Below are 27,240 nucleotides of genomic sequence, written 5' to 3'. Positions count from 1 at the left end.
TCCAGAAGCACTCGGACTACTGTTTGTTCGCTGTGTTGAGAGCGATAGGTGGGAAGGGGGCTACAGCTTCCCTTTCCTTTTCTCCCCTCTCCTCCTCCCTCCCTCCATCCCCATCCCAGCTAGACACAATGCATCATGGAACAGCAAGATGGCAGCCCTTACAGGAGATTAATGAAGGACCTGGAAGAAATCTGTAAATGTGGAACGAAAAACTTCCAAAACATCGAGATTGATGAAGCAATTTATTGATTGGCAAGGGTTTATTGCTTCTGACAATCCCCCTCGCCCACTATGAGAGCGCCTTCGGCATCTAAACTGACTTCCCCGCAGAGTACCCATTCCAACCAGCAAAGATAGCATTTCAAGCCATATCCACAATAACCACGATGAAGGGCAGGTGTGTGCCAGTAATTTGTGCTAAAAACTGGAAGCCAGCAACCTAAACTGGCGAATTCAGTCCGGTCCCTCACAGCACTGAACAAGCCCTATTCTGGGCACTCATTCTGTGCAGACCTGGCTGAAGAATATTCCAAGGGCCGTAAGCAATTATGTAAGCTTGGTGAGGCACAGAGTGTGGTCCAGGGAGTAACACGTAATCCTGGGGAGATAGGCGGGGGTCTGGTTATGAAGCATTTTAAATGCCCAGCAGGGGAGTTTACATTGGATCCTAAAGGCAATAAGGAACCACCAGTTTACTGAGAATGGGAATGGTGCCACCACACCTATACCTAAGCACGGACTGAAATGGGGAGAAGCTTGAGGCAGAAGACCAGTGAGGAGGCTCTTGAAATTGTCTGGGTGGGAGGCGATGAAGGCCTCAAGGCGGGGCGCTGGCCAGTGAGTAGTGAGCTGGAGGGGAGATGGCAAGATCTGAAAAGGGGATGCGTGGGGTGAGGGAGTGAAGAGCTGAGACTGCACCTGGGAGCTGGTCCTGGGAGAGGGGAAGGCCGGCGAGGAGCTCAGGAGACTAAGCTTTTCCCAACCTCCTACACTCAGGGTGTGCCTTTATGAAAAGGAACTTTACTCCTAGCAGATCTGAGAGAAGTATGCTGACGTGCCACTTCAGTAAAAACTACAGACAGAAACAAGACAAAAAGGATTCAACAGAGTGTGGTACGCAACACCCACGTCTCCATGAATTTTCTCAGTCTGCCTGAGGGGTCAGTGACATCTAAACAGGCTCTTACTCTCAGCCTTCCAGGGTTTCATCCAGAAATAAGACCAGTGCAGCAGACCAAGCAGACTCCTCAGAACAGGGCTATGGGGTCCTTCCTGAAGCGGAGGGGATTAACCCTTTGGGGGATCACTGGACTCGTCTGCTCAGCCGCTGAAGGCAGAGCCAGTCACAGGGCAGAAGTGGAAGCACATTTGTGCAAAATGCACAGAAAAAGCCCCTAAGTTAGGGCAGCGCTCCCACGTGGGACGGGCTGCCCCACAACACGAGGATCTCGTCGGGTCCTCGTTCATGCACACATCGGCCTGGGTGACCTTCCAATTCGCACGGTCAATGACGTCAGTCAGAGGCCCAGCTCCTCCTCTCGTCCTGGTCTGGAGTCGGCAGCCGTAATCTTTCATCACTCAAGTCAGCCCCAAAGAACCCCGCAGCGATGGAGTTGTGACCCAGCTTCCCATTAGCGGCGCCACATGTCTATCTTTAGGGTCATTGTTAAGAATTCATTTAAAGACGTTATTTATGAGATTGGTTTGTATTGAGCTGGGAATTTACTCAAAACATAGGGGCTTGCAAACTCTCATTCAAAACCTAGTCTTGGAGGCTTCACAAGATTGAAGAAACCCATGTTAAATAATACATGTCCCCAAATAAGTTATGCACATCTCTCTAATTAGGGAATTTCATGGAGCCTATGGAAAAGATTCAATCAGCCAAATCCTCCATCAGGGGCTTGCCTTAAGGTCCTGGGAGTTACTGGCTGAGGGCAGGTGGAAGTCGCTTCCCAAAGCAATGCCCATCAGAGATGAACACGGGAAGAAGGAAGAGCTGTGTTCCTGAGAGACGGCTGGATCCTGTCCAGTGACAAGGAGGCCGCACACAGCTGTGGTCCAGGCTGCACCTGCCTCCCTCATTGGTCTAGTCCAGACACCCACTTCCGAAGGCCAGGTTTGATTCTCCCCTCAGCCATGGCCAGGCATGGTCCACCAAAGAGGCAGCACGTCCTCTCGGGATATGCATCACTCCTCCTTAGCTGCCTCTGCCACCGAGCCGGCGAGGAGCTCAGGAGACTAAGCTTTTCCCAACCTCCTACACTCAGGGTGTGCCTTTATGAAAAGGAACTTTACTCCTAGCAGATCCGAGAGAAGGATGCTGACGTGCCACTTCAGTAAAAACTACAGACAGAAACAAGACAAAAAGGATTCAACAGAGTGTGGTACGCAACACCCACATCTCCATGAATTTTCTCAGTCTGCCTGAGGGGTCAGTGACATCTAAACAGGCTCTTACTCTCAGCCTTCCAGGGTTTCATCCAGAAATAAGACCAGTGCAGCAGACCAAGCAGACTCCTCAAATGTATCTTAAGATGTGCATCTAATGATCACCTTTCATTCAAAAAAAAAAAAAACCCTACTCAAAATGTTATAAAATGGTATTTATCAAAATTAACAATGCAATCATTTTCACTACGCCAAAGTCAGCAAGTTCTTTTGAAATGAGTTACAGAAGAGAACGAGGTTGTATAAAGTGTCACATAAATGATTTACCAAATCAGTCTCTCATAAAAATAGAAACAAAACGCAGTAAGCGGAATCAGAGTTCTGTCCAGAAGTTGTGGGCAGAACAGTTTTTAGAACGAATACCCATCTCTCCTTAAATTCTTTGTAACAAACTTAAGGACCAATGCTGCTTTCCATTTTCAGGGATGTGTGAAGGAGGCAGCCGATAATCCCCCCAACCCTGCGGCCCGCTTTTGCAGCTTTCCTCACTCTTTTAAACTAGAACCTACAGCAGCTGCTGGAAGCCCAGCTGAGATCTGGCCTTTTACCATCACGCCTCTAAGGAAGACAAGGAGTCACCGGTACACACAAAAGTATTCCTGTCACACTTCTGCCTCCTAGGCCTGCTGGAGCCAGACTCTGCCTAACTACCGGGTGACTCTGAAACAATAAAAAGTGTACTACAGAAAGTCGTAACCATTATTCTGCTGTTAGAGCTGGACAGCAAGAAAACAGGAACAAATGAGAAGCAGGTCTCCCATTCTACTGCATCAATGCCAAGACAGGTCGTCTCAGGCCTGCTAAGAACGTGACCGCGGAAATGGAGAGCGAGCGGGCTGAGCCCTCATCCGGGCACTAGCGACAGTGTGGCTTGGAAGGCTTTCCTGGGCTATGAAAATGGAGCAAAGGGCCTGGCTGATTTAGAACATACTAGACTAATTTCGTCTGGGCTAAGGTACTTGTTTTCTCCCTCTGCTCAGTCACACGCACACGACCAATGGCACGGTCACCTTCTCAACACAAACCAGACAAAGCCTGCCACGTGTGGCAGTCCACAGGAGGTAGTCAATGGTTTCTGAGTGCGAGGAGTCAACCGGCTTTGGTTCCTAACACGGGTCCCCAGCACAGACCCAGGAGGAGGAGGAACCAAAGGGGCCATGCCTGCAACAGCGCTAGCGCGGGGGGAAGCCCCCTCGGTGGGCCCCTCCGCGGCCCCCTCGAAAGCCGCCCCTCTCTCCTCGGAAGGTGGACCGGTTTCTTTCCCGGCCTCTCTCTCCGCGGCCGGCAGAAGTGCCCCCCCTGCCGCCCCCCCTCGGGGCGCCACCTCCTCGATCGGATTTTGATTTTGGAGGGGGTGACTTTGGCCGCAGTCTCTCAATCTCTTCTGTGCATCCCGTCAGAGGGGAATTGGGAATGCTGAAGTAGGAAGCATAAGTTTCTGCATTGAAGTTGCTATTGGTAAGATTGGGTCCCACGGTAAGCCAGCCTAGAAGAGACAGAAATAAAGAGTCATCAACATTGGCTCAGCTCCCTCCCCCGGCACCTCCCCAGGTTCAGGGCACTGCCCGAGGCCCTGGAGCCCCGGTGCTCCCCCAGCCCTTAAAGCCCGGGGCTCTGGGGGGCGCTTCTCATACACGGTCTCCTAGCTTGGGCTTTACACGCTCCCCTCATCCATCTCGTCTCCCTGGCCAGGCTGTGACTCCTGGATGGCCCTGGCTGTCTCCTAGATGCACACAGCCACTACGTCCACCACGGTCTACTCCTGCATGAGTTACCTCAAGACAAGGACAGATTGAGAGATGGAAGCCACCTGTTAATCTGACAACACAAAGAGGGACCAGCTGTGTATTGGAGGGGCCTAGCTGGTGTGTAGGAACACCTCGGTGATGAGTTGAGCCCTGTGGGAGGAGGAGACTGCTGCAGAAGCGGGGTGTCCAAGAGAACAAAGGTGGATGAGCTGCAGGCTGTGCCTCGCCGTAAGGACACCCCCCCACACATGCCTCGTTCTTCACACACTGCCCCACCCCAGGAGACGACACGCTCCCTTCTTTGCATGCCCCGCATTTACAGAAGTGCCCAGCACACTGCAAGCACTTCAAGGCTGGCTGACTGACCAGAAGGACTAGAGCGGCGGGGTGGGAATGCGGGGCCCCCGGGCCCCACTTGTGGGGTGGTGCATTAGGCCCATCCATGTCCTTGGATCCCCACCAAAGCAGCCAAGGAATTTTGTAGAAATGGCCACGAGAGGTCACAAGGAGGGATCGTTTCTATCAGCAATCCGGTAATAAACTTCTGTGCCCTAAACTGCTGGGAAAAATGTTCATTTGTCCTTTGAGAAAGTCTGATGAAAAAGCAAAACCACCCACAGTACTTTAATACAACTTGTGGTGGGATCCTCAGGCAGAAGCCAAACATCTCAAAGCTACTGTATCCACACAACATAAACACATGTACACACATGGCCTAGAAGACGGGAAATCATTTTTAAGTCAAAAAAGTTCAAACTATCTGATTCTGTTTAATTTATTTTTAAAGAGCTAAGCCTTTGGAATGTGGAAAAAACCTCCACAAAGTCTGAAATGGTGCTCTGGTCTACAACTATGGTGGAGATCACACAATGCTTTCCTAAAAACACCCTTGTAAAAAGGGTTCGGTTCTACTTTTCAGCTGCTTTCCCCCTACGCTTTCCCAATGGAAAGCTCGACGCCCGATCCCGGCTGCAGCAATGCCACCTCCAGGATTATTTGCCACAGCCTGACCACAGTTGCTCCCCTGAACTTCTGACAGACAGCCAGCCGGCAGGGTCGTCCCCCACAGCCTGAGAACCACTGCACATGCGTGCTGGGTGGGCATCACAGCTCATTCACAATCCCCAGTCCTCAGGGACAACACTCAACCACTTTATTTTGCCTTCTAATGTAATTAAAAGAAAGAAAAACAAACATTCTTGGTGATCTCAGCTTCTTCCAGCTATGAAATATGAATGATTCCCCCCACACACTTATTTCTTATGTGAACTCCCTTCCCTTTGTTCTATCTAATGTCATGTTCTCACAACACTCTTATCATTCGATTACAAAAGAAATGCAAAATAAGAACTCCAAGTCATCGTACTTTCCTCTCTAAGAAGCAATACACCTTTAAACAACGGCTCTGTATTACAATTTGGCCAATTCTCACCAGAATAATCATCTTAACCTGAAATGATTTTAGGCTTTCAACTGGTCACCAGTTCAAACGTTAAAGGGCCTTTTGTGAACGTGAACATTTAGAAATTTAGATACACAGTACGCATCCAAATGCAAAGCAAATTTGGCTTAATACTTCTAATCAGAATTAAAATGAGAAATTACATGATTTTTTTGTTGTTTGTGGAGACAGCTACCAAACTACTCCAAGTTTTCCACAAGATTATATCATTCCCATTGTATCATGGAAATTTTACTCTGTATGTTATTTTATTCTATGATGTAAAAGGTTAATTATTCATTTAAATATATCAGTATTTTGAGTTTTAAAAGTTGTTTTGTTTTTAAACTGAAGTCTTACCTGGTCGGATTGTACTGTCCCTTCCAAAAAGGTGAAGACGTCTTCTACCAAGGCAAAAATGCTCAATGATATGAAAAATCTCTACCGGTTTTTCTATGTTTCCGATTTCAGGCTCTTCTGTGATAATTAAGTCAATGTCCACGTTGGCATGAATAAAGTCACCATCTGTGCTACGCCGAACAGTGCCTTTGATGCCCATCAGACAATGCTCCTGCACAAGACAAGTAAATAACATTTCCTGCAGGCAGCTGCCTGGATTTTTCAGAGCTCCGGGGTAAATATTCTAGAACCTTCCAACTTCCCACAGTCTTTAGGATGATAAAAGCCACGGGAACTGTCAGGGTGAGAAAATGAGCCAGAACTTCTCAGGCTACAGACTGAGCCGAACCAAAGATGGGCTTTCACGGAACAAAGCCTACAGCAAGTATGCCAGGTGGGGGAGGAGAGGGAGGGCAGGGCACTAACCAGCAGAGAAGGCTGCATGGGAGAGGGGGCACTTGAGATGAGCCCTGATGGAAGATGATTCTGAAAGGCAACGCTAAGAAAGAGTGGAGTCCAGGTACTGGAGATGGCATGCATAAACACAGGTGAGAGGGTGACAGCTAATGTCACAGTTTGACAGAAATACGAAATGGTAAACGAGCCTGGAAAGGTAGGATGCAGCGAGACTGAGTGGGAAAGGCCTTCGATGAAAGGGTGAAGAACTTAAGATTTCTTCATAGAAGAAACTTCATTTTTTTTAGTTCCTTCAACTTTTGCAAGTGCTTTCTAGTAAAATTAAAACAAAACAAACAACAAAAAACCTGCTTGTGATCTCAGTCCCTAAGACCCCCGTTTGACTAGGGATGATGTGGATTGCTCAGTCTTTGGCTCAGAAAGCCGTATGGCAGCTGTGTCAGAGGGCTGAGATTGAAAGCACCAGGGGACTCTGGCAAGAGGCAAGGAGGAGATTATCTATGGGTGGAGGCCCCAGAGAAGGGACATGCAAGTGTGAGGAGAGAGCATGACTAAATCTTGGCAAACAACTGGACATAGGAAATGGTGGAAGGAGGTAAAATGGCCACCAGGCAAATAACTGTAGGCTCAGTCAAGGAAAGTGTTTTACATGACAATGACACCTGAGGGGTGAAGAGAGGGTAAAGACCCAGTAACGGGTGTGAAGAATAGTCAGACCAAGAGAAAGAGACTCAGAGACAGTAGAGCCATAGAAGACAAGGGAAAGGAAACTCAACGACCCAGGGAAGAGGACGAGGGCAACAAGGTCAAATGTGACCCAAAAGTCAAGGTCAAGAAAAGTAAGAAAATACCTTGTGATGTATCAATTAAGAGTTCACTGGTTAACTTCTGGGGGAGCAATTTCCATAGAGAATCAATGGTGAAAAAATAGCCTGAGAGTTTATCAATGAAAAAAGACACATATACATAATTACGTATCTCTAGCTTTCTAAATGCCACAACACGCACAGACACATGTGAAGACAGCATGTGTATGCATGTATACATATACTTCTGTATACGTTCACAGCTTAAGGGGGATAACAGGTCAAGCTTAGATTTAAGGACAAGGAGAACTTGAATATATTCAAAGGCAGCAGGAAGGAGCCAGAAGACAAAGAAAGAATGAAGAGTGAGAAGGAAATGATCAACGGGTCAAGCTCCCAAAGAAGAGGATGGACTACGGCCAAGGGCCCAAGCTGAGAAGGCTCTTGCAGCTACCGCTCCTCCACTGGGTCCCAAGGCTTGCCCAGTCAAGGGCTTTGCACCCCTGGTGGTCTGAATGGTAAGAGGGTTATCCTGGGAGGAGAAAAGGAGGTCAGGGGTCAGGGGCAGGAATCTTTGGAGGGCTGGAACTGCCAGCAAGTCATTTCCTTCAGTTTGTGCCTCAGTGACTATAAAAAAGGAATACTGGTTCCTATCTTTTTTTATTAGTACATTGTTTTTTAAAATGTCCATGATTAAAGTATGTTTTGAATGGGTTCTATAGTCATGAGTACCTACTAAATTTTTTGTAAAGAAAAGAAAAAAAAAACCCTTGAACCAAGTCAAAGGCAGGCCTCACCCACAAAAGCAGCTTTCTCTAGGAGACAACAAATTATAATACTACCACTTCAAATGAGGCTTTGCGGATGGATGGGACATTAGGGATCATCCAACCCAGTGGCGGGGAACCCTCAGCCTTGAGGCCACACGGGGCCTTCTAGGTCCTGGGGTACAGCCTTTTGACTGAGTCCAGATCCTTTTAATACGGGGATTTGCTCTGTGAAGTTTGGATTCAGTCGGAGGGCTGCACTTGAGGACCTACAGGGCACATGTGGCCTCGAGGCCTTGGGTTCCCCACCCTTGATCTAAACCAATCTCCTCATTTTTACAAAGGAATATGAGCATCAAAGCACTGCAACCTCCTACCCACGCTCACAATAACCCTTTGAGTATTTTAAAAAACCACGAAGGAGCTGGATCAAAGCCTAACAGGTTGTGAGGTTTTATCAAACTAAGTTCGAGGGAAAATTTACATAATTCTTAACTACTAAAATAAAAATATACCTAAATATTTCTAATTCAATTTATGTGCTAAAAACCAGAAAGAACGTCCTTATTTCCCTAAAATTACTTGTCCTCACTTCAAGATCATCAGCAATCTGAAGGAGTACAAAGGAAGCCAGGAAAAAGCTGTACCTTCGTCCTCTGGAAGACGGCCTTTGGATCCAAAGTCTTCGTCTTCCCGGGATTGTTTTTGTTGGTTTTAATCCAGCAAATATCTTCGCATCTTCTGTAACCCCATTTGCGTAAACACTTAAAAGAAAGGGGAAAAGACAGCCGTTAGGATTTTTAAAAATTAAGCACAAACAATAACTGACTCTTTTCTGAGTGAGGGAGTAAAATTTCAAACTGGTGTGGCAATTGTTCTAGCACGTATTGAAAGGGAGAAAGTCCTTCTGAGGAGGAAAAGCAGAAATGGAACACACTGGTGTAAATGTGGCCTCGAAATGGTCCAGACATCCCCAAACCAAGGACGATCCTTATCACCAACGACACGAGAAAACACATCACAGAACAGACCTTCACCTCTCATGTCCCTGGAATGTAGTCACTGTGCTCCGCAACAACGCTAAATATGTTAATGAAACTTAAAAATGTTGAAATGCAAGTTCTAAAACACTTCTTCTTCTAACTACCACAATCAAATAAAAATACTGAGGTATTTGCAGCATAAAAGAATAGAGTATGAATAATGACAGCTGCTAATGCCCCAAATCTGCAGAAACTAGTAAAGCGAGCTAAGGACCACAAACGAATTAAAAAAAGGAAAAACAAACAAAAAAACACCCAACCACCCTACTGAGGACAAGCTGAATAAAAACAGAGACAGGACCACTACATGGGCTTTACAAGCTCCTTCCTACTGCTGTCTGTCTACACAACAAAGGGAAAACAGAAATGCTCAACTTTGTTGTGATTGTTTCCTACGGAGAATCATCTTGGAACGGGAAAGGACAGAATAATATTGGCTAATAGGGAGTCAATACCCAAGGTCATTTGGGAGATAATAAAAAGTAACCTGTTGACCCTGACAGGTTCACCAGGATCTAACTACATCCTAAGGCCCCAAAAGAAGCAATGGATGATGAGCCCAGTGATAAGGAACCCCAGGATGAGAGAAGGGCCGATGTCCTGGAGTCCAAGAAAGGCAGAGAGCCGAGCCAGTGGTCTAGAGGCCGCTGGCTTTGTCTTCGCTCCTAGAAAAAATTCTAGGATTTTGCATGACACGGACAGTTGGTGACCACCCAGAAAGAGAAGTGGAGATCACAAAGCAAACGTGTCCGGGTGACAAGCAGAAAAGACTTCACAAGAGCTGAATGGGCCATGGGCATGCCGGTAAAGGGTCAACACTTGGCTCTCTAAGGGGAAAGACGTAATCTGCATTATTCCCATTCTGACCATCACTTTCTTCAGTCTAGACAGGCAATGACAACAAAAAATAAATCGAGCCTCGATCTGAACGTCTGCCAGTTTCTGAGGTGTAAACGCCCACACTGAAAAATGAAAATGAAAAACCAGCCTCCAGCATGCCCCTGGCCACACCCAAAGAAAGCTATCGGCAGTTCACGGCAACTTGCGCCGAAGGGTCCAAAGATCACTGCAATAACCTGTGCTTAGCTGGTGTACGACTGCCAACCACGAACAAACACTGACTGACCAAAACGCGGGGTTGAATCTAGTGAAGTGAAATTGAACATGGGTTGACACTGGCTTCAGAAAATCAGCTCCACAAGGAGAAGTGCAGGGAGGCGTGGCCAGAGAGCAGCTCATCTGAACAAGACCAGGGGTTTTAATGTACCGCACACGCAACACGAAATACGCTGCCAAAAGGAGAAGCTATAAAACGCCTCATGAAAGACAGTAGCCAAAACAGCGAATGGGATCGTGGCCTACGCTGGAGGGGTGTTGGGACGATTCCTGCCCTCGATGCCCTTTCACTCTAATGGGGAGACAAGCAAACATACACATCCAGACAAGCTATCTGCAAGAACAATAGAAAATAACGAAGAGAGGGAATGCGCTAAAATGAAGAGGGTCTGAGAAGGCTTCCTGTCAAAGGCGGGATTTTAGTTGGGGCTTAGGAAGCTAGGGAGGTCAGCAGTCAAAGCAGAGGAAGGGCAGGTTCCAGACATGAGGAACGGCCAGAGAAAATGTTCAGAGCCCAGAGAAAGAGCGCTCTACCCACTGCCCCAAGCAGCTGAGCGTACTTACAAACTGTCTATGTAGAAAGCACCCCATCAGCACTTGCCCCGACCTGTTTCTCAAATCTTTGTTTCTTTTCCCAGCCCTCTTATTCAGTTTTTACAGCCTTCCATACCTCCTGGCTCCTAAGTATTAAATACTACAGAAGAGGAGGGGGGAGGTAGAGAGGGAGAGAGAGAGAGACAGAGAGAGAGTGTGTGTGTGTCTCTGTGTATGTGTGTCTCGCTCACCATCTCTGCGTGGGGGGGGGGTGGGGGGGGGGGTGTGTCTCGCTCGCCATCCAATCCCTGGAGCTCTTCTCCCTCCCCACCCTTTCCTACTTCACTGGGTTCCATGGGTCCTCACTGTGGGGTCTCTACTGCTCTAACGCCCTGCGCACCCCTTCGGCCTGGCTATCTCCTCACTCACCCCCTTCTTCATTATTCATACCACCTGGCTTCTTAAAGGGACCAAGGACCACATTCAAACTATCATGCAGAACATGGGCTCAACAACATGAGGTTAAACAGATTCTTCCACAACTTCTTATGCGAGCATATTTGTTTCATTTTTTCTTAAGGATTTTAAAAAACAAAAGTTTCTTACCACTCTGCCAAGGTCCAGGCCCTCCCCAGAGCCACACCACAAAAAGACAAATGACCGTAGTCCGGAAAGCTCCTCAATTTCTAGCTTCATAATCTAAGGAACATAAAATAATATTGCACAAAAGTATAGCTTACTACATATTCTGAAATCACAATTGATATTCTTCTGGATCTCAATCTATACATTCCTGTCTCCTTAAGTAAAGGGTTTATAGCAAAAATTCCTATTTCCTCATTCGATTGCTGGCTCTCCCAAAATAAGAAGACTCTAATGAAGGTTTTAAGAATGCAGGTCAGTAGGGGGCAGCGGATAGAGCAATAGCCCTGGAGTCAGGAGGACCTGAGTTCAAATCCGGCCTCAGACCAAACACTTGACACTTACTAGCTGTGTGACCCTGCGCACGTCACTTAACCCCAACTGCCTAAAAATTTAAAAAAAAAAATGCAGGTCAGTAACGAGGACTAGAAAGGATCTCAGCAATCCTTGTGCACAAAACTCTGATTTTACAGACAAGCTGACAAAGACCCCAAGAAGTTCAAGAAGCTGTTCAGGATCACCAGGTTTATCAGGCAGCTAAACAACAATACAGCAACATAGAGCTTTCTCATTTCTTTTTTCCATTTCCAAAGAGGCATTCACCAAGTCTATATAAAATAAACAGGAATGCTCAAAAGAGGACAAGGTCTCCCTTTAGCATCTGAAATGCACACACACACACGCACAGACACACACATACTCATATGCAGACACACACACACACAAACATCTTTCCCTGAAACACGTGCAATGCCCCATGTCAGTACCACATCAATATCCGTCACAGGATCAGAGTAATTCTTCAACACGTAACTCTGGGCAGGCTGGGATACGACAACAGAGTAAAACCATTTTTTAATGCATTCCTCACCTTTCGTCACGATCTTCATAGTTCAAGAGCTCCGGTGACCTGGACTAGGAACTAGGAACTAGGTGCCGCCTCATACAGGCGATCTCCTTTCCCTTGCTACCTCCTCTACAGACCTTTGCTGCAGCCGGACCTTTCGCTCCCCACGGCAGCGGAAGTTCCTCCAGAGGAGGAGGACCTCTGCTTTGCCCTTGGTAGCTGCATTCCCAGCAGCCCTGCTGCCTGCTGCGCCGGAGGGAGGTACTTGGGGGCCGCCCTCAGCACCACCATCCTGGTATTCTGCTGAGGATACAACCGTGCCAGCTGGCTGCTTACTCAGACGGCGGGCAGAGAGGAGCTTTCAGTGAACTCTGTGGCTTTTCTGACCCACTTCAAGGAGCTGTGATTTCATCACTGTGGGGTCACTGCAGGTACCACTAAAACAACGCACAACTCTTCTATGCTTAGTATGCTATCACCTGGGTCAGCTTCGCCAAACTTCGCTGACTACCCATTACTGGGCCATTCGTGAAACCTTCTCAGCTTGGGTGGAGCTGCTAGAACCAGGGCTGCTCGGGCCTAGGCTTTCAGAACCCAGGGCCCCTCTGAGCTCCAGGAAGCATCTGCACCTGCCTTCGGAGGACTTTCTGGCCCACTCACTTCTCCGCTTTTCCCTGTAACCAGGCCCAAAATAACATGGCCAGCTAGGGTTTTAACCTCAGCCACAGCATGCTGCAAGCACACGTGTTCATGGAAGATGGGAACACATACACAAAGACACTTTCTATTCAAGTTTGAATTGTTTAAGATCATATTTTAAAAATAACCAATTCACCACAAAAAACAAGGAACACTTACGTCATCCCAGGTCCAGCATTTTTCATTAGCAGTGATCCCAGTTTCTCGGTAATACTCTTCCAAAGGAGGTTCCAGAAGAATCACATCGAATTTGGACTTTAGCTCTCTGATGTCAAAAGCATCTAAATCTGCCTGTAAATACCTAGTGGATTAAAGCACAACCAACGGTCGGGACCGTTGTAAGCATCCCACTTACCACAAAAAAACAAGATTGTAAAACAATCCAGGTTGAATGCTATTCCCAGAGCTTACGTGAGGTAATCAACAAATGCTTTCTTAAAGTTTTCTCTTAGTTCAAAACATACATTCAAACACACAAGCAAAACTGCTCTTGTGAGCATGGATTGTGTTATCTGTAGGTCATTAACATTTCCATCAGTCCACCCATGGCAGAGACCACAGTGCTGAATGCCATGTCATCCTGTCCCCACGTGCCCCGACTCCCCAGGGCTTCTTCTCTGCCTCCTCCAGCAGCATGGTGACGCTGCCTGCCGTCTATCAAAGTCAAGGGAAAAAATACAAAAAATTGTGTAGTCCTAGAAAGCTCTAAGCTCTGCTGATGTATCTCTCAGTTTACCAAGTCCACTGGTCCATCTGTTAAGTGTGAACTCAGTGAGTAAATGTCACTTAAATTTTAAGAATTCCACCTTTTGTTTTTCAAGGTTATAAAAATGGCAGGCCTCATTTCCTCCAGTCTATGGACCAGGGAAGAGCTTCGTGATAATAAAAATGAACTTTAACTATCTTCTCTATTCATCTACTAAAAAGTATTACAGGCTTTAGATGAAAGCTAATTTCTAAGACTACTCATAAAGCCTAATTATGAAATAAAATCTTAGCATTCAAAGAAACCTGGTCAAACCCTGCATTAAATTCGTAAATCTCTTTTACAACAATATCAGATTAGGATGAAGATGTCTTAACGTCACACAAAATCACTACAACAATTACAAGAATACTATTTTTGCAAAGTACAGCATTGTGCTCAAGAAGAGTGAATCTCTGTGACTTAACCGAAACAAAAATCTCATTTAGGAAATTTCCAATACCAGACAGTTTCTTATTCTTAGTATAGGAAATGTGTTATAAACACACACACACACACACACACACACACACACACACACACACAGAGTAAATTACTTCCACCGCCTGGGAGTTTTGTGCCTCTCCATAGCCTCTCTGTTTTCTAAAAGCAGTATTGGGATATACAAAAAGCTTGATAATCAACCAAGAAGTTTTCATGAAGAGCTTGTGACGTGCTCAGCCCTAGGGAGTTTCACTACAACCTATTTCTCCAAAGGAAACAAACCAGGCTGCATTCATCTTAGATAGCTGCCGAAAGACAGCAGTTTCCTGAACTGCTAAACAACATGGCTTTCCAGAGGATGAAAGCGGTGCTGATGATGGCCGTGAACGCACTTACATGGGAGGAGTGTTTGACTTGGAGATCAGCTCGTCCTTCAGTCTGATAAGCTCCCTCAGCTTAGGATACTCTTCAAATCTATCTGCTAAACCTGAACGGTAAAATATTGACGTTAGCAACACAAGTGAGGTTTAATTCAGTGAAACTAAATTATGAGACTTCCCTAAATCAATCAATAAGTATTAATTGAACACCTACTATGTGCCTGGCACCATACTGGGGAGGAGGACCCAATTTCCTTTACACCAAACCCTCACAGCTATTTTTCACACTGAGTTTTTAATAAGGGTCTACAAAACCAAGAGACAAAGGGTTACTAGACAGCCCCCACTATGTCTAGAGTGGGTAGCCACAATTCATCACTCTAGCCCCCAAGTCCTTGTTTATTCTCCACTCCAAAGATTTTGGGGCTGTGCTGAGCCTGAGCATCTCCCAAGAGGCTTCAGGACAGGTTTGGTGGTACCAATTTAAATAAAGACAGTAGAGCTTCACACACTCTCTGTGAGTAAAAGTTATTTAAAAAACTTATTCACTACAGCCAAGAGTCCATTTGCAAACACATACTACGAGAGTGCATGTAGAATTACAAGTGGTACCATTTTAAAAAATATTTATCTATGAGAAACATGTATTTTACTGAATTCTATAAAATATACAAAAAAGAAAAAAGCTATTTCTAATCTTTCTTAAGTTTATGAAATGTAAACACTCCATAATTAAAGCTTAAATTCCAACTTTTTGAACATTTTAAAAAAAAACATTCTTTTAATCAATAATGGAAGAATTACAGGCGACTCTCAATTATACACAAAACTGAGTGTCGAACAGCATTCATCATTTTTTAAAAATTGCATTTGATTCTCAGATGGACCACAACTTAATTATATTCTGACCAGACTATTACAGACAGTTCTCACTTTATGTAAGTGGACTGTTCCACAGACCTCTATGTAATTTTTACTTAATGGGAATCTACCCATGGGTGTGGAGAAGGGAGGGAGAGGAGGCAGGAACAGGGCTATGAACCCGTGGAGGGAGGAGGCCAGGACACAGTTCAAGGACGAGTAGGGGCCAGGGACAGAGAAGAGCACAAGGAAGAACACACGGGGGCCAGGGGCAGACACCCAGTACCCAAGCACAGTCAGAAAGAAGGCAGACGTGCAGAGCTGGACACACAGGGTCACGGCCCCATCTCAGCCCCGGGGATCTCAAGGCAAGCCCCTGACCTGTTCATGTCAGCAGTGGCAGCCTCTCTGCACAGCTGTTCTTCTACTTTTACTTAAAGAGGATTTTTCAGAGGTTTTTTGGGGGGGGGGGGGGGTTGGGAAGCCTTGGCGCACCCAAGCCAAGGGGCTGGAGCACAGCGCTGTACAACAAAGTTAAAATATGTGGTTTATTTCGAATCAGATTTCTTTCAGAATTCTTTTTTGTAAAGTCAAATTTGCACAATGCGAATTTACATAATGTAAGAACTGTCTGCATTAAAATTAGTTTGCACTTCTTGACCATTCATGAATAAGACAGGGAGAACTAAAACAGTACTTTGCCAGAGGTAAGTCAAAAAGTTGCCAAGTCAAATGCAGATAATCAAGAGCTAGCCCTTGTTTGGGCAAGTCTGACATACCCACATCTCTGATGAAATTCTGGGGTCTGTGTCCTGTGTCAACAAAGTGTTGGCAATAATCATTGTGAGGATTTAAGCTCTGGGTCCCCTAAAAATGTGAAAATAAAAATATATGTAATTATAGTAAATCCCATAGTTATATCACATATACCCATACATAACTGTGACTTGCCCCTGGTCACTCAAGTAGTAAGGGCCCAAGGCTGGAGTCAGGTCTTCCTGACTCCAGGCCCAGTACTCTATCCACTGCACCACCTAGCTATCCCATATATATGTATGTATATACCTTATCTAAATTTAATACTTTTCTTTTTGGGTCAGTCTGCCACTAAGTGTAAAGTAATCAAAAGTGAAGCCCTGTATATGGGGTGCTAAAAGAGCTACAAGGTGGCCAAAACACGGTGCCCACCGCAGAACTGGTGAATGAGTAAGGAAGGAAGGACACATGTAGTACTCTAGGCCAGGCTCAAATAGAAATGGATCCTTATGGGTGCATGCTGACTTAGAAAGCCACATATTAACGTTATTTTTGTTATGATACACTTTTGTTTACTTTGTTACACAATTTCCAACTGCACTTTCATCTGGTAGGACCTCAGCCAATCTGACACCTCTGCTTTACAACAGACACCTAACACGCCAAAACTGATATGGACGCAACCACACAATGATGATTACGGAAAAGAAAGCAATATATAGTGATCACTTCACAGACTGAGGTAAATTGTTGAAGAGAAGCATAAAGAGTACCAAAGTGCTATCTAAGGTCCAAGGCAGGAAAAGATCATTTCTGACTGCAACATCAGGGAAGGCTTCATGGAGGAGGTGGCATCTAAGACATCTAGAAGAACAGAGAGGATTCTAAAAGCAGATATCTGGGCAGCTACCAGGGCTAGAGGAATATATGTAATTACTAGGGGAATCACAGGCTAGGGGAAAAGGAAAGTATTTTAGGCATCAAGAGGCACTCTAGCAAAGGAATGGAGGTGGGCAAGCTCTAGCCATGTGGTCCAAGGAAAAGCGAGCACCATTTTGTTAAAGAATACATAGAGCACATGTGGAAGAACACAGTGTGAGATGAGGCCAAAAAAGCAGGAAAAATACTGTGAAGGGCATTCGAATGCCAGGCGAAAGGGTCTGGACTTCACTTAGAAGGCAATAGGGAGTCGCTACCTGGTTTACAACAGAAGAGTAACATGATCAGATCTACGAATAAGGAAAACAAGTCTGGCAACGCCAGGAGAGATGGATGGGAGCAGGGGTTCTTAACCTGGGAGCCACAACCTTTTTTTTTTTAAAAAAGCATGCTGGGGCAGCTAGGCGGTGCAGCGGATAGAGCACCGGCCCTGGATTCAGGAAGACCCGAGTTCAAATCTGGCCTCAGACACATAACACTTACTAGTTGTGTGACTGGGCAAGTCACCTAACCCCGATTACCTCACAAAACAAACAAAAAAACCATGTTGATAACTATTTCAGTTTACTTGGTTGCCTTTGTAATTCACAGTATGTGGATTTTACGCCTTTAGAAACCCTATTCTGGCTCCAGCCGACTGCCAAAGGGGTCCAGGACACAAGGGAGGAGAGACCGAAGCCAGGGGAGGCGGTAAGCAAGACCAGCACGCGCTGGCGCAGCAGCAAAGAGCACAGAAAAGACGTGAGAGATGAGACGACGCCCCAGCAGCGGGAGCCGCCTGGACCAGGAAGGCCAGAAGCCGGCCTCTCTGTCTGCCGAGGGAGGCTGCACGTCAGAGGTGCTTCAAGAGGGGCGTGAAGGGCCCAGCCCCTGGAGGGCTTCCACTCTCACCTTAAGGAAGGTGCTGGAGTCTTTGTAGATCTCTTCCTCGTAGGGCAGGTTCTCTTCGTCTTGCTGCATTTCTATTTCATCCTTTGGGAAACAAACCCAGGAGAGTGAAAGCACGTCTTACGGCAGGGGCCCACCCCCTTAATGAGCGATCCTTTCTTAGCTCCTTCCACAGCACACCATCCATCATTCCACCGCCCACTTCCCAACGACAGCCAGTCAGCTTATGGCCTGGTTTTATCATCACCGTGTCATGGTTAATGATGAACAAATAACCTAGGAAACGATAAAGATGCTAACAATACAAGCTAGAGAACATTACTGATGATGAGACGAAGTGAACAGTAAACAAGAAAAGGGAAGGAATTCGACATCCCCGGGGGTCTCTGTTGATCACAGAGCTGACTGCCACCGATCTTGTCCTCTACATCGGTAACATACTAATTTTACTCTAAAGGAGAAATTGATAAATTCAATGTCAGATTCATAACCATCAAAAGCTGCTTCATGCAACCAGCCACACATGTACAATGACGTTTAAAAACTCCACCCACTGCGAAAACCAGCATCAAGGTATGTGAGGGAGACTTGATGATGACATCTCATGTCCTCTGGACTGAGTACGAATGATAAAGGCCAGCACTTAGCTGGCTCTGAGGTTTACAAAGCACTTCACCCTCACAACAACCCCAGCAGGGAGTTGCTGCCACTCCTGGGGCGGGGCTAACTGCCCTCCTCTCCAGGCTGCTGTGCCACTGCCCTCCCCGCCTGACCGCTCCTTCTCAGTCCCCTCTGCGCGCCATCAGCCAGGTCATGCTGGCTACAGGGTGTTTCCCAAGGCTCTGTCCGGGACCCTCTCTTGTCCTTCTACACTAGCTCTTCTCCTTCTACACTAGCTCTCTTGATGATCTCATCAGCTCCCACAGATTCAGTCATCAGCAGCTTTATGCAGATGATTCTCAGCTGAACTTACCCAGCCCTAACTTTTCTTCCAACGTCCAATCTGCCACCTCCAATGGCCTGCTAGATGTATGTAAGACACCTCAAACTCACAATGTCCAACGATGAACTCGTCATCTTTCCCAGAGTCTCTCCTCTTCTGAACTTCCCCGTTACTGCTGGGACGACACCATCCTCCCCAGATCTCCACCCAGGCGTCAGCTTTGTCTCTGCACTCACACTCACCTCGCAGATCCAGTCACGGCCTAGTTCGGGCCCTCATCACCTCAGGCCTGGACGATGCCCGTGGTGGGCCTGCCTGCCTCCAGTCTCTCCCCACTCCAGCCCATCTTCCACTGAGCTGTCAGAGGGAGCTTCCCAAGAACAGACCTGACCGTGTCTCTCCCTCATTCAATAAACTCTCGCGGCTCCCTATTGCCTCCAGGAGCCAACATAAAATCTCCTCGACGGCTCTGAATGCCCTCGATGACCTACCCAGTCCCTTTCTAGGCAGCTTGCACTTTACTCCTCTACATACCCTGCTGCCCTTCTCCATTCCCTGCACATACCTCTCCATTCACTGACTGCCCGCGCCCATGCCTGGAAGGCTCCTTCCTTGTCTTCCCTCTGAGACGAGCTCCAATTTACTCGTAAATACGTTGTATGTGGCACGGACATCGATGTTTATCTGCTGTTCCTCCATTGGAGTGGGAGCTCCGGGGGGGGGGGGCTGTTTTTCTTTCTGTGTACCCCAGGGCCTGGCCCACTGTAAGAGCCTGGTATTGGGGACTGACTGAAAGAACTTGCTACTCTATACACTAAGTTAACATTTATGATTTTTACAAAACTGTAGTCATTAAGTTCCACACAGACGAGGATCAGACACTCTCTCACAGAACAGCATTTTCATTCCAGGAAAATTCACGACTAAGTATTTCCTCCGTGAACACGAGGCCCCCTTGGTGTCTTCTTACCTTATATTCTTCTACGTCCTCTTCATCTGCCTCCCCTTCCTCCAAATATCGGCGCTTTGCATTTGGAGCTGACGTGTCATAAGAAGCCCTGGAAATTCAGAGTTAAACATTTTACAGACATAATGAGATGTTTTTTCCCCCTCTTTTTCAACAACAACAAAATATTGAGTCTAAAATACATGGACTGACTGCACATGCATAACATAAATCAAACTGCTTACTGTCTTGGGGGGAGGTAAGAGAGGAAGAGAAAATCTGGAGCTCAAATTTTTTAAAAAATGAATGTTAAAAATTGTCTTTACATGTAATCGGGAAAAAGTTTAAAAAAATTATGTAAAAAATAAACTTCAAAATAAAAACAAAATACAAGACATCGTGCTAGGTACTAAAAGGTCCGATGCAGGTCCTTCACTCAACAAATAAAAAAGCTATCATTTGTTAAGTGCTCTCCTAGGTACTATGCCAGGCTCTGGAGGGTCATTGCCTTCAACAAGCTTACATTGTACTGAGGGGATATGACAAGTACAGAGAGGATGAGAAGGGTGGGATGGGGGCAAGTCCTATAGGCACTTGGGAAAAGTCTACTCTGTGCCAACCAAGCACTGGGCACCAGGGACTCAATAATAAAAGCACAAAAAAAGCCTCTGTCTTCAAAGGAGGCAGTGCCCTCAACAGACGACCCCTAGCCTATGTGGGCACAGAGAGGGGTGGGAAAGGTCAGGATGAGATGGAAGAGCAAGAGATGCCTCGTGGCTGGAACATAGAGCAAGCGAAGGCCATTAACGTGCACTGAAGCTGCCCAGGTAATGGAGAGGCCAAGAAGCTCAGAAACGGTAACCTCAGAGGCCAAGCTTGGCCTTCACTTGATGTAATTAATCAATCAACTAGCACCTTGTAAGAGCCTAGCTAAGTGCCCAGGGCTGTGCCAGGCTCTGGGCACAAAGACAAACACGACAGTCGCTGCCCTCCACGAGCTCGTAGTCTTCCAATCAGGGGAGACATGTGGACACATATAAGCAGGTACAAAAAAATACACAAGATAAATACAAGGCAACTGGAGAGGACGCATCAGGACGAGGCACCAAGACGAGCCTCGGGAAGGTGAGGGCGCCTGTGAGGAGCCTTCAGAAGGACTAGGAACTCAAAGTGCCAGAGGTGAGCAGGCTTTGGACAGAGGGCAGAAGAAATCAATTCACCGGCAAAACTTTGGGGAGAACAGGTTCAGCCGAGTGATGAAGCGGAAATCAAGACTGCAGAGGGAGGAGAAATGAGTGCTGAGCCCCACCCCCCATTCTTCTGTAGGCTCCAGATTACAGAATAACATTAAAACAGTACTTTAGCCTAATGTCTCTGGTTCAGTCTGAAGTATCCCTAATCAGGCTTTCTTTAACTATGATTCTAACCTGAGGCTGGTACTGGTATTTTTTTACATCATTCTCACAAAAAGCCTAACCAGTATGTAAACAGAGAGGCCGGCAGGCGGGTCAGCCCAGGAAGGGCCCCCCAGACATGATTAGGGGAGTGAACAGACCAAGAGAAGGAAGAGAAGTCTTAGGAACTCTGTTAATAGGATTTACCTCGAAGCACCTTTATTAGAAGGGATGGCTCTCCAGCAGGAGGTAGAGGGATATGGTGCAGAATATAGGTAGGTGACAGAATGACAAAGACATCAATAAAAGTTGATTTTTTTTTTCTAATTAAAGAAAATGAAGCATCTAACCAGCAGCACGTTGATAGCAGCAGCGGCTACATTTACGTGGCTGCCTGGGGTCCAGCTAAGTCTGAAACAAACGCTTTCCAGTCAAGCACCCCAGAGGTTTGTCCTGGGGCGGAGGGCACTGGTGAGCCTGAGCACTGTGCTCAGTGCCTCTCGCCGCAAACCAGGCTGAGAGCACAAATTCCCTCCAAAGATGCCTGGCTCACCAAAATAGAAAGGTTTTCCCACATGCTCTTTACTAAAGCAAACGATGAAAATCAGTTTTTGGACTAACCTGCAAGTTTCTCTGGTCTCAGCAATCTCCCTTTGCTCGTCTTTGCTATTTAACACGGCACCGATACTGTCCGCACTCTCAGCTCCCAACTGAGAACAGGCAAAAACAGAAGATGTGTTAAGGTGGGTGGCAATGGCAGGTGGTGGCTGAAAGCCTCAGCCTTGCTGACAAGGGGAAAGACTTTTCAACAAATAATAGAAAATGTGTAACTTTAAAAATAGCCAGCCTGTGGACTCTCACAGGGGAGGCCGGCTATAATTCATGGCAATGTAAGAGAACATATTTCTTCAGTTCAGAACAATTTTATATCCAACTCTGTTGACTTTATAGAGAGTTCAAATTTTTTATTTAAATACCATGACTAAAACCAGGATTAGAACTACTACACACGAAGCGAAAAGTCAGGAGTATCTTGTCTATTACCTTCCCCATCTTCAACAAAACGAAAAAGCTGGTTTAAAGAAGCCTGGTGTCTCATCCAAACTTCTGCACCAGAAAAGTCCCAATTGTGACAGAGCGCAGTGTCCCAGAAGCCTCCTGGCTCTGCAGCTGACTCCCTCACTGCCTGCGTGACACTGGGCGGGTCACTTCGCCTGCTCAGCACAGGTATTCAAGAGTTAGGTGAGATGAGCCCCACTGCCCCTTCCAGCCTTAAATGTTAGGAACCCTGAATGGCTCTTTCTGATCCTACCTAAGATTTTCTAGAAAAATTCCATTTTATCTGTATTTCTTTGAAAATATGGCAACTGGTCAAAAATTTGGCACACATGGGGATTCTGCTAACAGTCCCAGGTCGAGAAGTTTGGGGATCTGGGATGATCAAGGGATCACCTTCCCAAAGAAGGCCGTAAAACTCAGTGAAAACCCACTGGACTCTGGGTCTGGCATCATCATTTTCAAAGCTGAGCCTCACCACTTCCTTTTCTCTACAACAGTCTACCTAATTCTGAGAGGGACACTCCTCCAGGAAGACTTCCTGGACCATCCCAGATGTAACAGTCACGAAGGGTCAAGGCAGCCAGCAGACAGATGTCTTCTTGCCACTATTTATGGGCAATCTCAGATGCAAGACAGCCCACAAAACTGCACCTTAGGGCAGATGACAACAAGGGCCTGGGCTGCTCTGCTGGCTGAGAGACCACGGCACTGGACCAGGCAGCTCTAGGGGCTGGCAGGACAAGACAGGTGACGTGCCTGCGCTTACAATGACAGTAAATATAAATTCTTAATTCCATTGTGTATTTGTTATTATTCAAATACCTACACACATATAGAATGGTGATATGTCTTAGGGTATAAATCCCAAGAGATCTGAGACTATCCTGTCCAGAAAATGCAGCAGCCCGAAGTAGCAGAGAGGACCACATATGGAGTCAGGGAGCCGGGTTCGAATCTTGGCAAGCTACCCCATCTCTGGCCTGCTGCCTCCCTCCTGAGAAAGGCAGAGCCTGAACCAGATGCCTCTGGGGTCCCTTCCAGCCCTAAGCCCCCAGAGCTTCTTCACCCTGGGCTTTCCCCAGCAGGGCGCTTTCCAGTGACGATGTAAAAATGGTGCTATTCAAGAGGCCTATGGATGCCACGGAGACGGAGGTGCTTCCAACTGAGACTGGACAGAACATGAGGCGGCACTCTGAACCAGAGCAGAGGTGGCACACATCGAAACAAACCTCGGGAAGGCAATCGGCCTGATCTCGCGGCTCTTTCCATAAAGAATGGTGTCTTGAACGGCAAACCGAATTGTGCAACTCATCCATTGAGAAACTGTCCCATGTAAGATATGGTCAGCTCGAGGAGCGAGAGCACATTGTAAGGATGCTGTAACGTAGACGTCATCCCTGAATTATCAGTCTGGCCTGCTGGCTGATGGGTTCCTGAGGCCGCACAGCAAATCCCAGCAGCGCAGACTCTGGAGTTGGGCAGGCACTTGGACATCATCAAAATCAACTCGCTCATTTACCAGAGGAGAACACTGGAGCCCAGAGGAGGGGAGGGACCTGGCCAGGGTCACAGGGATCAAGGCTGACAAAAGAGACAAAGGAGAACTAGGTCTCCTGCCTCCACGCTTGGCTCTACCCCCCACATCATCGTATATTCTAACACCAGGCAGCTGACAACTCTAGTCACCAGCATCTCTTGATCAACTAAAATAACTAATTAATTAAAATCCTCTTTAACCAGTGACAGAGAACGATCAGAGAAATCAATGTTAGCTATTAGTCTGTAAGTCAACAATCATTTAATAAGTGTTCCCTATGTGCCTGGCACTGTGCTAAGGGCTGGGTGTACAAAGAAAGGCAAAAAACAGCCCTGGCTCGTACAGTGTGTGCTCTAACCGGTGAGATGATATGTAAATATTCAGGGATGTCTGAAATCTCTGAGGGGACACAGGCAATATAACTGGGGAAGTCATTGGCAGCCGAGGGTGCCAGGAAAAGCTTTCTGCGGGGGTGAGGCCAGGGAAAGGAGGTGGCAGAGATGAGGGGGGAAAAGCGTTACAGGCACAGGCGATGGTCAGCACAAAGACAGACAGAAGCTATGAGTGGCGAGTTCAAGGCCAATGCCACAGAGATGGTGGAGGGGAGTAAGGTGCGAGAAGACTGGAAAAGTGGGAACGTCATAAAGAATGTAAATGCCAAACAAATTTATCTTTGATCCTGAAGGTAACAGGGCATCTCCAGAGCTCACTGAGCAGAGTGACGAGGTCAGACTTTCACTTTAGAAAAATCCCCCTGGCAACAGAAGGGAAGAAGACAGCATGGAGCAGGCAGAGAAGAGCCCACAAAAAGGCTCCCGCCACCGTCCTGGTGAGAGGCGATGAAGACCTGAGCCAGGGCTGCAGCTGCATGAGGGCAGAGAAGTGCGTGTCCATAAGCAATGTTATGGAGGCAGACAGATTTTGGCATGGAATGCATATGTGGGGTGAGAGTGAGGTGTGAAGATGCCAACCTTGGGGTTGGGAGCCTGACTGCAAGGATGGAGGTCCCCTCAACAAGCACAGGAAATTTCAGAAGGGACAAGGGGAGAGGCTCTCTTTTGGACATGTCAGTCAATGATCATTTCGTAAGCACCTACTACTATGTGCCAGGCACAGTGCTTAAGCCCTAGGGACACATACTGAGTAGAAAAGATAGCCTCTGCCCTCAAGGAGCTTACAGTCTTATGGGAGAAGACAATACGTCATGATGAAGGAAGCTGAAGAAGGAACACTCAACTTGAGATGGCCAACAGGCAGCTGAATGTGGCTGACCACAGCTCAGCAGAGGCGCTAGGGAGAGACACACAGATCACAGGATCACCTGCAGAGATAACGCATCAGGGGAGCTGACCAGATCACCAAAGGAGGCAGTAGAGAGAAAAAAATCCCAGAGGGCCCTGGATAGAGTCCTGGAGGACACCTGTGGTTGCAGAGTATGAAGCAGACGAAGAATCAGCAACTGAGGCTGAGGAGCCGTCACAGAGATGGGAAGACCAGGAAGGGAACAGTGTCACAAAAACCCAGAGAAAACAAAGCGACAGACAGTCGTGCCTAATGCTGGAGAGGCCCAGGATTACCAGAACTGTACAAAGGCGATCAGATTTTGCGATGAAAGGACTGGTAACTTTGGAGGCAGTGGTTTCAGCAGAACAGGGTCAGAAGCCAGACTGCAGCAGACTTAGAGAATGAGAGAGGAAAGGAGGTGTGGACTATGGGGGGGCCTTCTCAAGGAGGTTAGCCATAAATGGAAGACTGACAGGATGAGAGCTAGTGGCATGGTCAGATCCAGGGAGGTTTTTTTAGGGACTAAATGAATAGGTTCGGAGAAACCGAGGAAGAGCCAGCAGATAGAAAGAGATGGGAGACAGGACCAGGAAGAAGAGGGGACAGTCTGCCACCGAGGTCTGGAGGGGATGGATCAAGGGACCATGGAGGGGTCTGCACTGCCAAGGAGAAGGGATCTGAGACGGGAGGGAGAGCGAGCGGGCACGAGGGCGCCAGAGCAGAGCGAGGGGGCAGACGGCAGGAGGCAATCGGGGGTCTCGCTCTTTCCGTCCATTTGGCAGGCCATGGTAAGGGGGGTCAGGGCAGGAGGGATGCCCCGGGGGGGGGCACGGACACGGCTGGGGGCATCCGGCCCAGGGAAGGAGGAATGCCCGCGGACAGGGCGGGGGGAGGGGGGAGGCACCCCGGGACCCCGGGTTCTAAGAACGAGTCCCGGACACCGTCTTCACACCTAGCCCGGGACACGCAAGACGCTCGACACGCTTTAAGGAGCACGCGCTGGAGAGTCAGGGACCGAAGGGCTCTGCCCGCAGGGGTCCATGGCAGCCTCCTGACGGGGGCGGGGCGCCCGGCGCGGCTCCGGAGGGAGACTGAGGCAGGCCGCCCGGCCCGGTGGGAGGAGGGCCGGTGCAGGGGCGGGCGGGCCCGGCGCGGGCTCCTCTGCCGCCCGCAGCCCAGCCTGGCTCCCCCGGGCCTCCGTTCCCTCCTCTAGGCGGGGCGAGGACCCCGGCCCCCCGCCCCCACGAGCTCTTCCATCAACACGCCCCAGGTTCCTGCAGGCGGCAGCCCCGCCACGCACAGAAGCGCGTCCCGGGTGTCCGGGGGTCCGCGGGCACGAGCGCGAGCCCGCCGAGGGGCGGGGCCCGAGGGAGCGGGGCGGGCATGCGCGGAGGAAAGGGGCGGGCATGCGCGGAGGAAAGGGGCGGGCGTGCGCGGAGCGGGCATGCGCGGGGCGGCCGCGTGTACGGGCAGCACAGCCTCGCGCCCCCGCCCCGGCACTGACCTGCTGGGCTAGGAGTTGCCGGCGCAGCTTCTGCCGCTCGCGGATCTCTTGGAGGCGGCTGTCCATGTTCCCGCCGACGCTTTTCGCAAAGGGCCAGGACAGCGAGGGAGACTCGCACAGCTTCCTCCTCCCCCAGCCCGCGTCCTTTCTGAGGACCTGTCCCAACGACCCGCTCCGCTCCACGCTCCCGGGTTCGTCGCTTCCGACCCAGGAAGTCCCGCCTCCTCCCCACGACCTCGCCGGCGCCGGCGTTGGGGCGTGCGTGGCGTGACGTCACTCGTCGGGGGGCGTGGCCGCAGCGTGGAGCTCGAGGACTCTACGCCCTCCCCCTCCCTCTCCGCGTCCCTCCACTTCGCTCGGGGGCGCGCTCAGGAGCGCGGCTCTGGTCCTGTCCCCTCTGTCCTGTCCTGGGGCTCCAACCTGTCCCCTCTGTCCCATCCTAGGACTCTGTCTTGTCCCCTCTGTCCTGTCTGGTCCTGGGGCTCCAACCTGTCCCCTCTGTCCTGTCCGTCCTGGGGCTCTCTCTTGTCCCCTCCGTCCTGTCCGAGCCTGGGGCTCTCGCCTGTCCCCTCTGTCCCATCCTAGGGCTCCGTCTTGTCCCCTCTGTCCGGTCCTGGGGCTCCAGCCTGTCCCCTCTGTCCCATCCTAGG

The 27,240-nt window shown here is 48.3% G+C and overlaps 1 protein-coding gene across 3 annotated transcripts; it reads right to left on the bottom strand.

Annotated features, from left to right (window-relative positions):
* Positions 1-229: 229 nt before the first annotated feature.
* On the bottom strand, positions 230-26,778 carry METTL14 (methyltransferase like 14). Of its 3 annotated transcripts, none has more exons than XM_027853647.1 (11): positions 26,591-26,778; positions 21,828-21,916; positions 19,837-19,924; positions 17,927-18,007; positions 16,120-16,207; positions 14,496-14,586; positions 13,070-13,211; positions 11,329-11,421; positions 8,677-8,793; positions 6,001-6,211; positions 230-3,937 (listed from the first exon to the last, which is right to left on the bottom strand). In XM_027853647.1, exons 1-11 carry the CDS (start codon positions 26,654-26,656, stop codon positions 3,624-3,626), a joined length of 1,380 nt encoding a protein of 459 aa, XP_027709448.1. In that variant the 5' UTR covers positions 26,657-26,778; the 3' UTR covers positions 230-3,623. The 3 variants fall into 3 exon arrangements, with proteins under 3 accessions (XP_027709448.1, XP_027709447.1, XP_027709449.1); XM_027853646.1 differs by lacking the exon at positions 26,591-26,778 and adding an exon at positions 23,495-25,610; XM_027853648.1 differs by lacking the exon at positions 26,591-26,778 and adding an exon at positions 23,092-23,486.
* Between the last annotated feature and the right edge of the window lie 462 nt (positions 26,779-27,240).

Source organism: Vombatus ursinus, unplaced genomic scaffold (assembly GCF_900497805.2).
Source record: "Vombatus ursinus unplaced genomic scaffold, bare-nosed wombat genome assembly UNPS02010193.1, whole genome shotgun sequence".
Classification (NCBI taxonomy): Eukaryota; Metazoa; Chordata; class Mammalia; order Diprotodontia; family Vombatidae; genus Vombatus; species Vombatus ursinus.
The sequence above is the reverse complement of the archived record's forward strand: the minus strand, read 5'-3'. Positions and strand labels throughout refer to the sequence as shown.

Bases quoted from the DNA above. Each gene is read 5' to 3' on its own strand.
- METTL14 (XM_027853646.1), bottom strand. From the start codon at position 23,581: ATGGATGAGTTGCACAATTCGGTTTGCCGTTCAAGACACCATTCTTTA. The intron at 14,587-16,119 runs GTATGTCAGACT...TTTACCGTTCAG, and splicing joins GAATTTCATCAGAGATGTGG to GTTTAGCAGATAGATTTGAA. The intron at 6,212-8,676 runs GTACAGCTTTTT...TGTCTTGTGCAG, and splicing joins CCGTCTTCCAGAGGACGAAG to GAGCATTGTCTGATGGGCAT.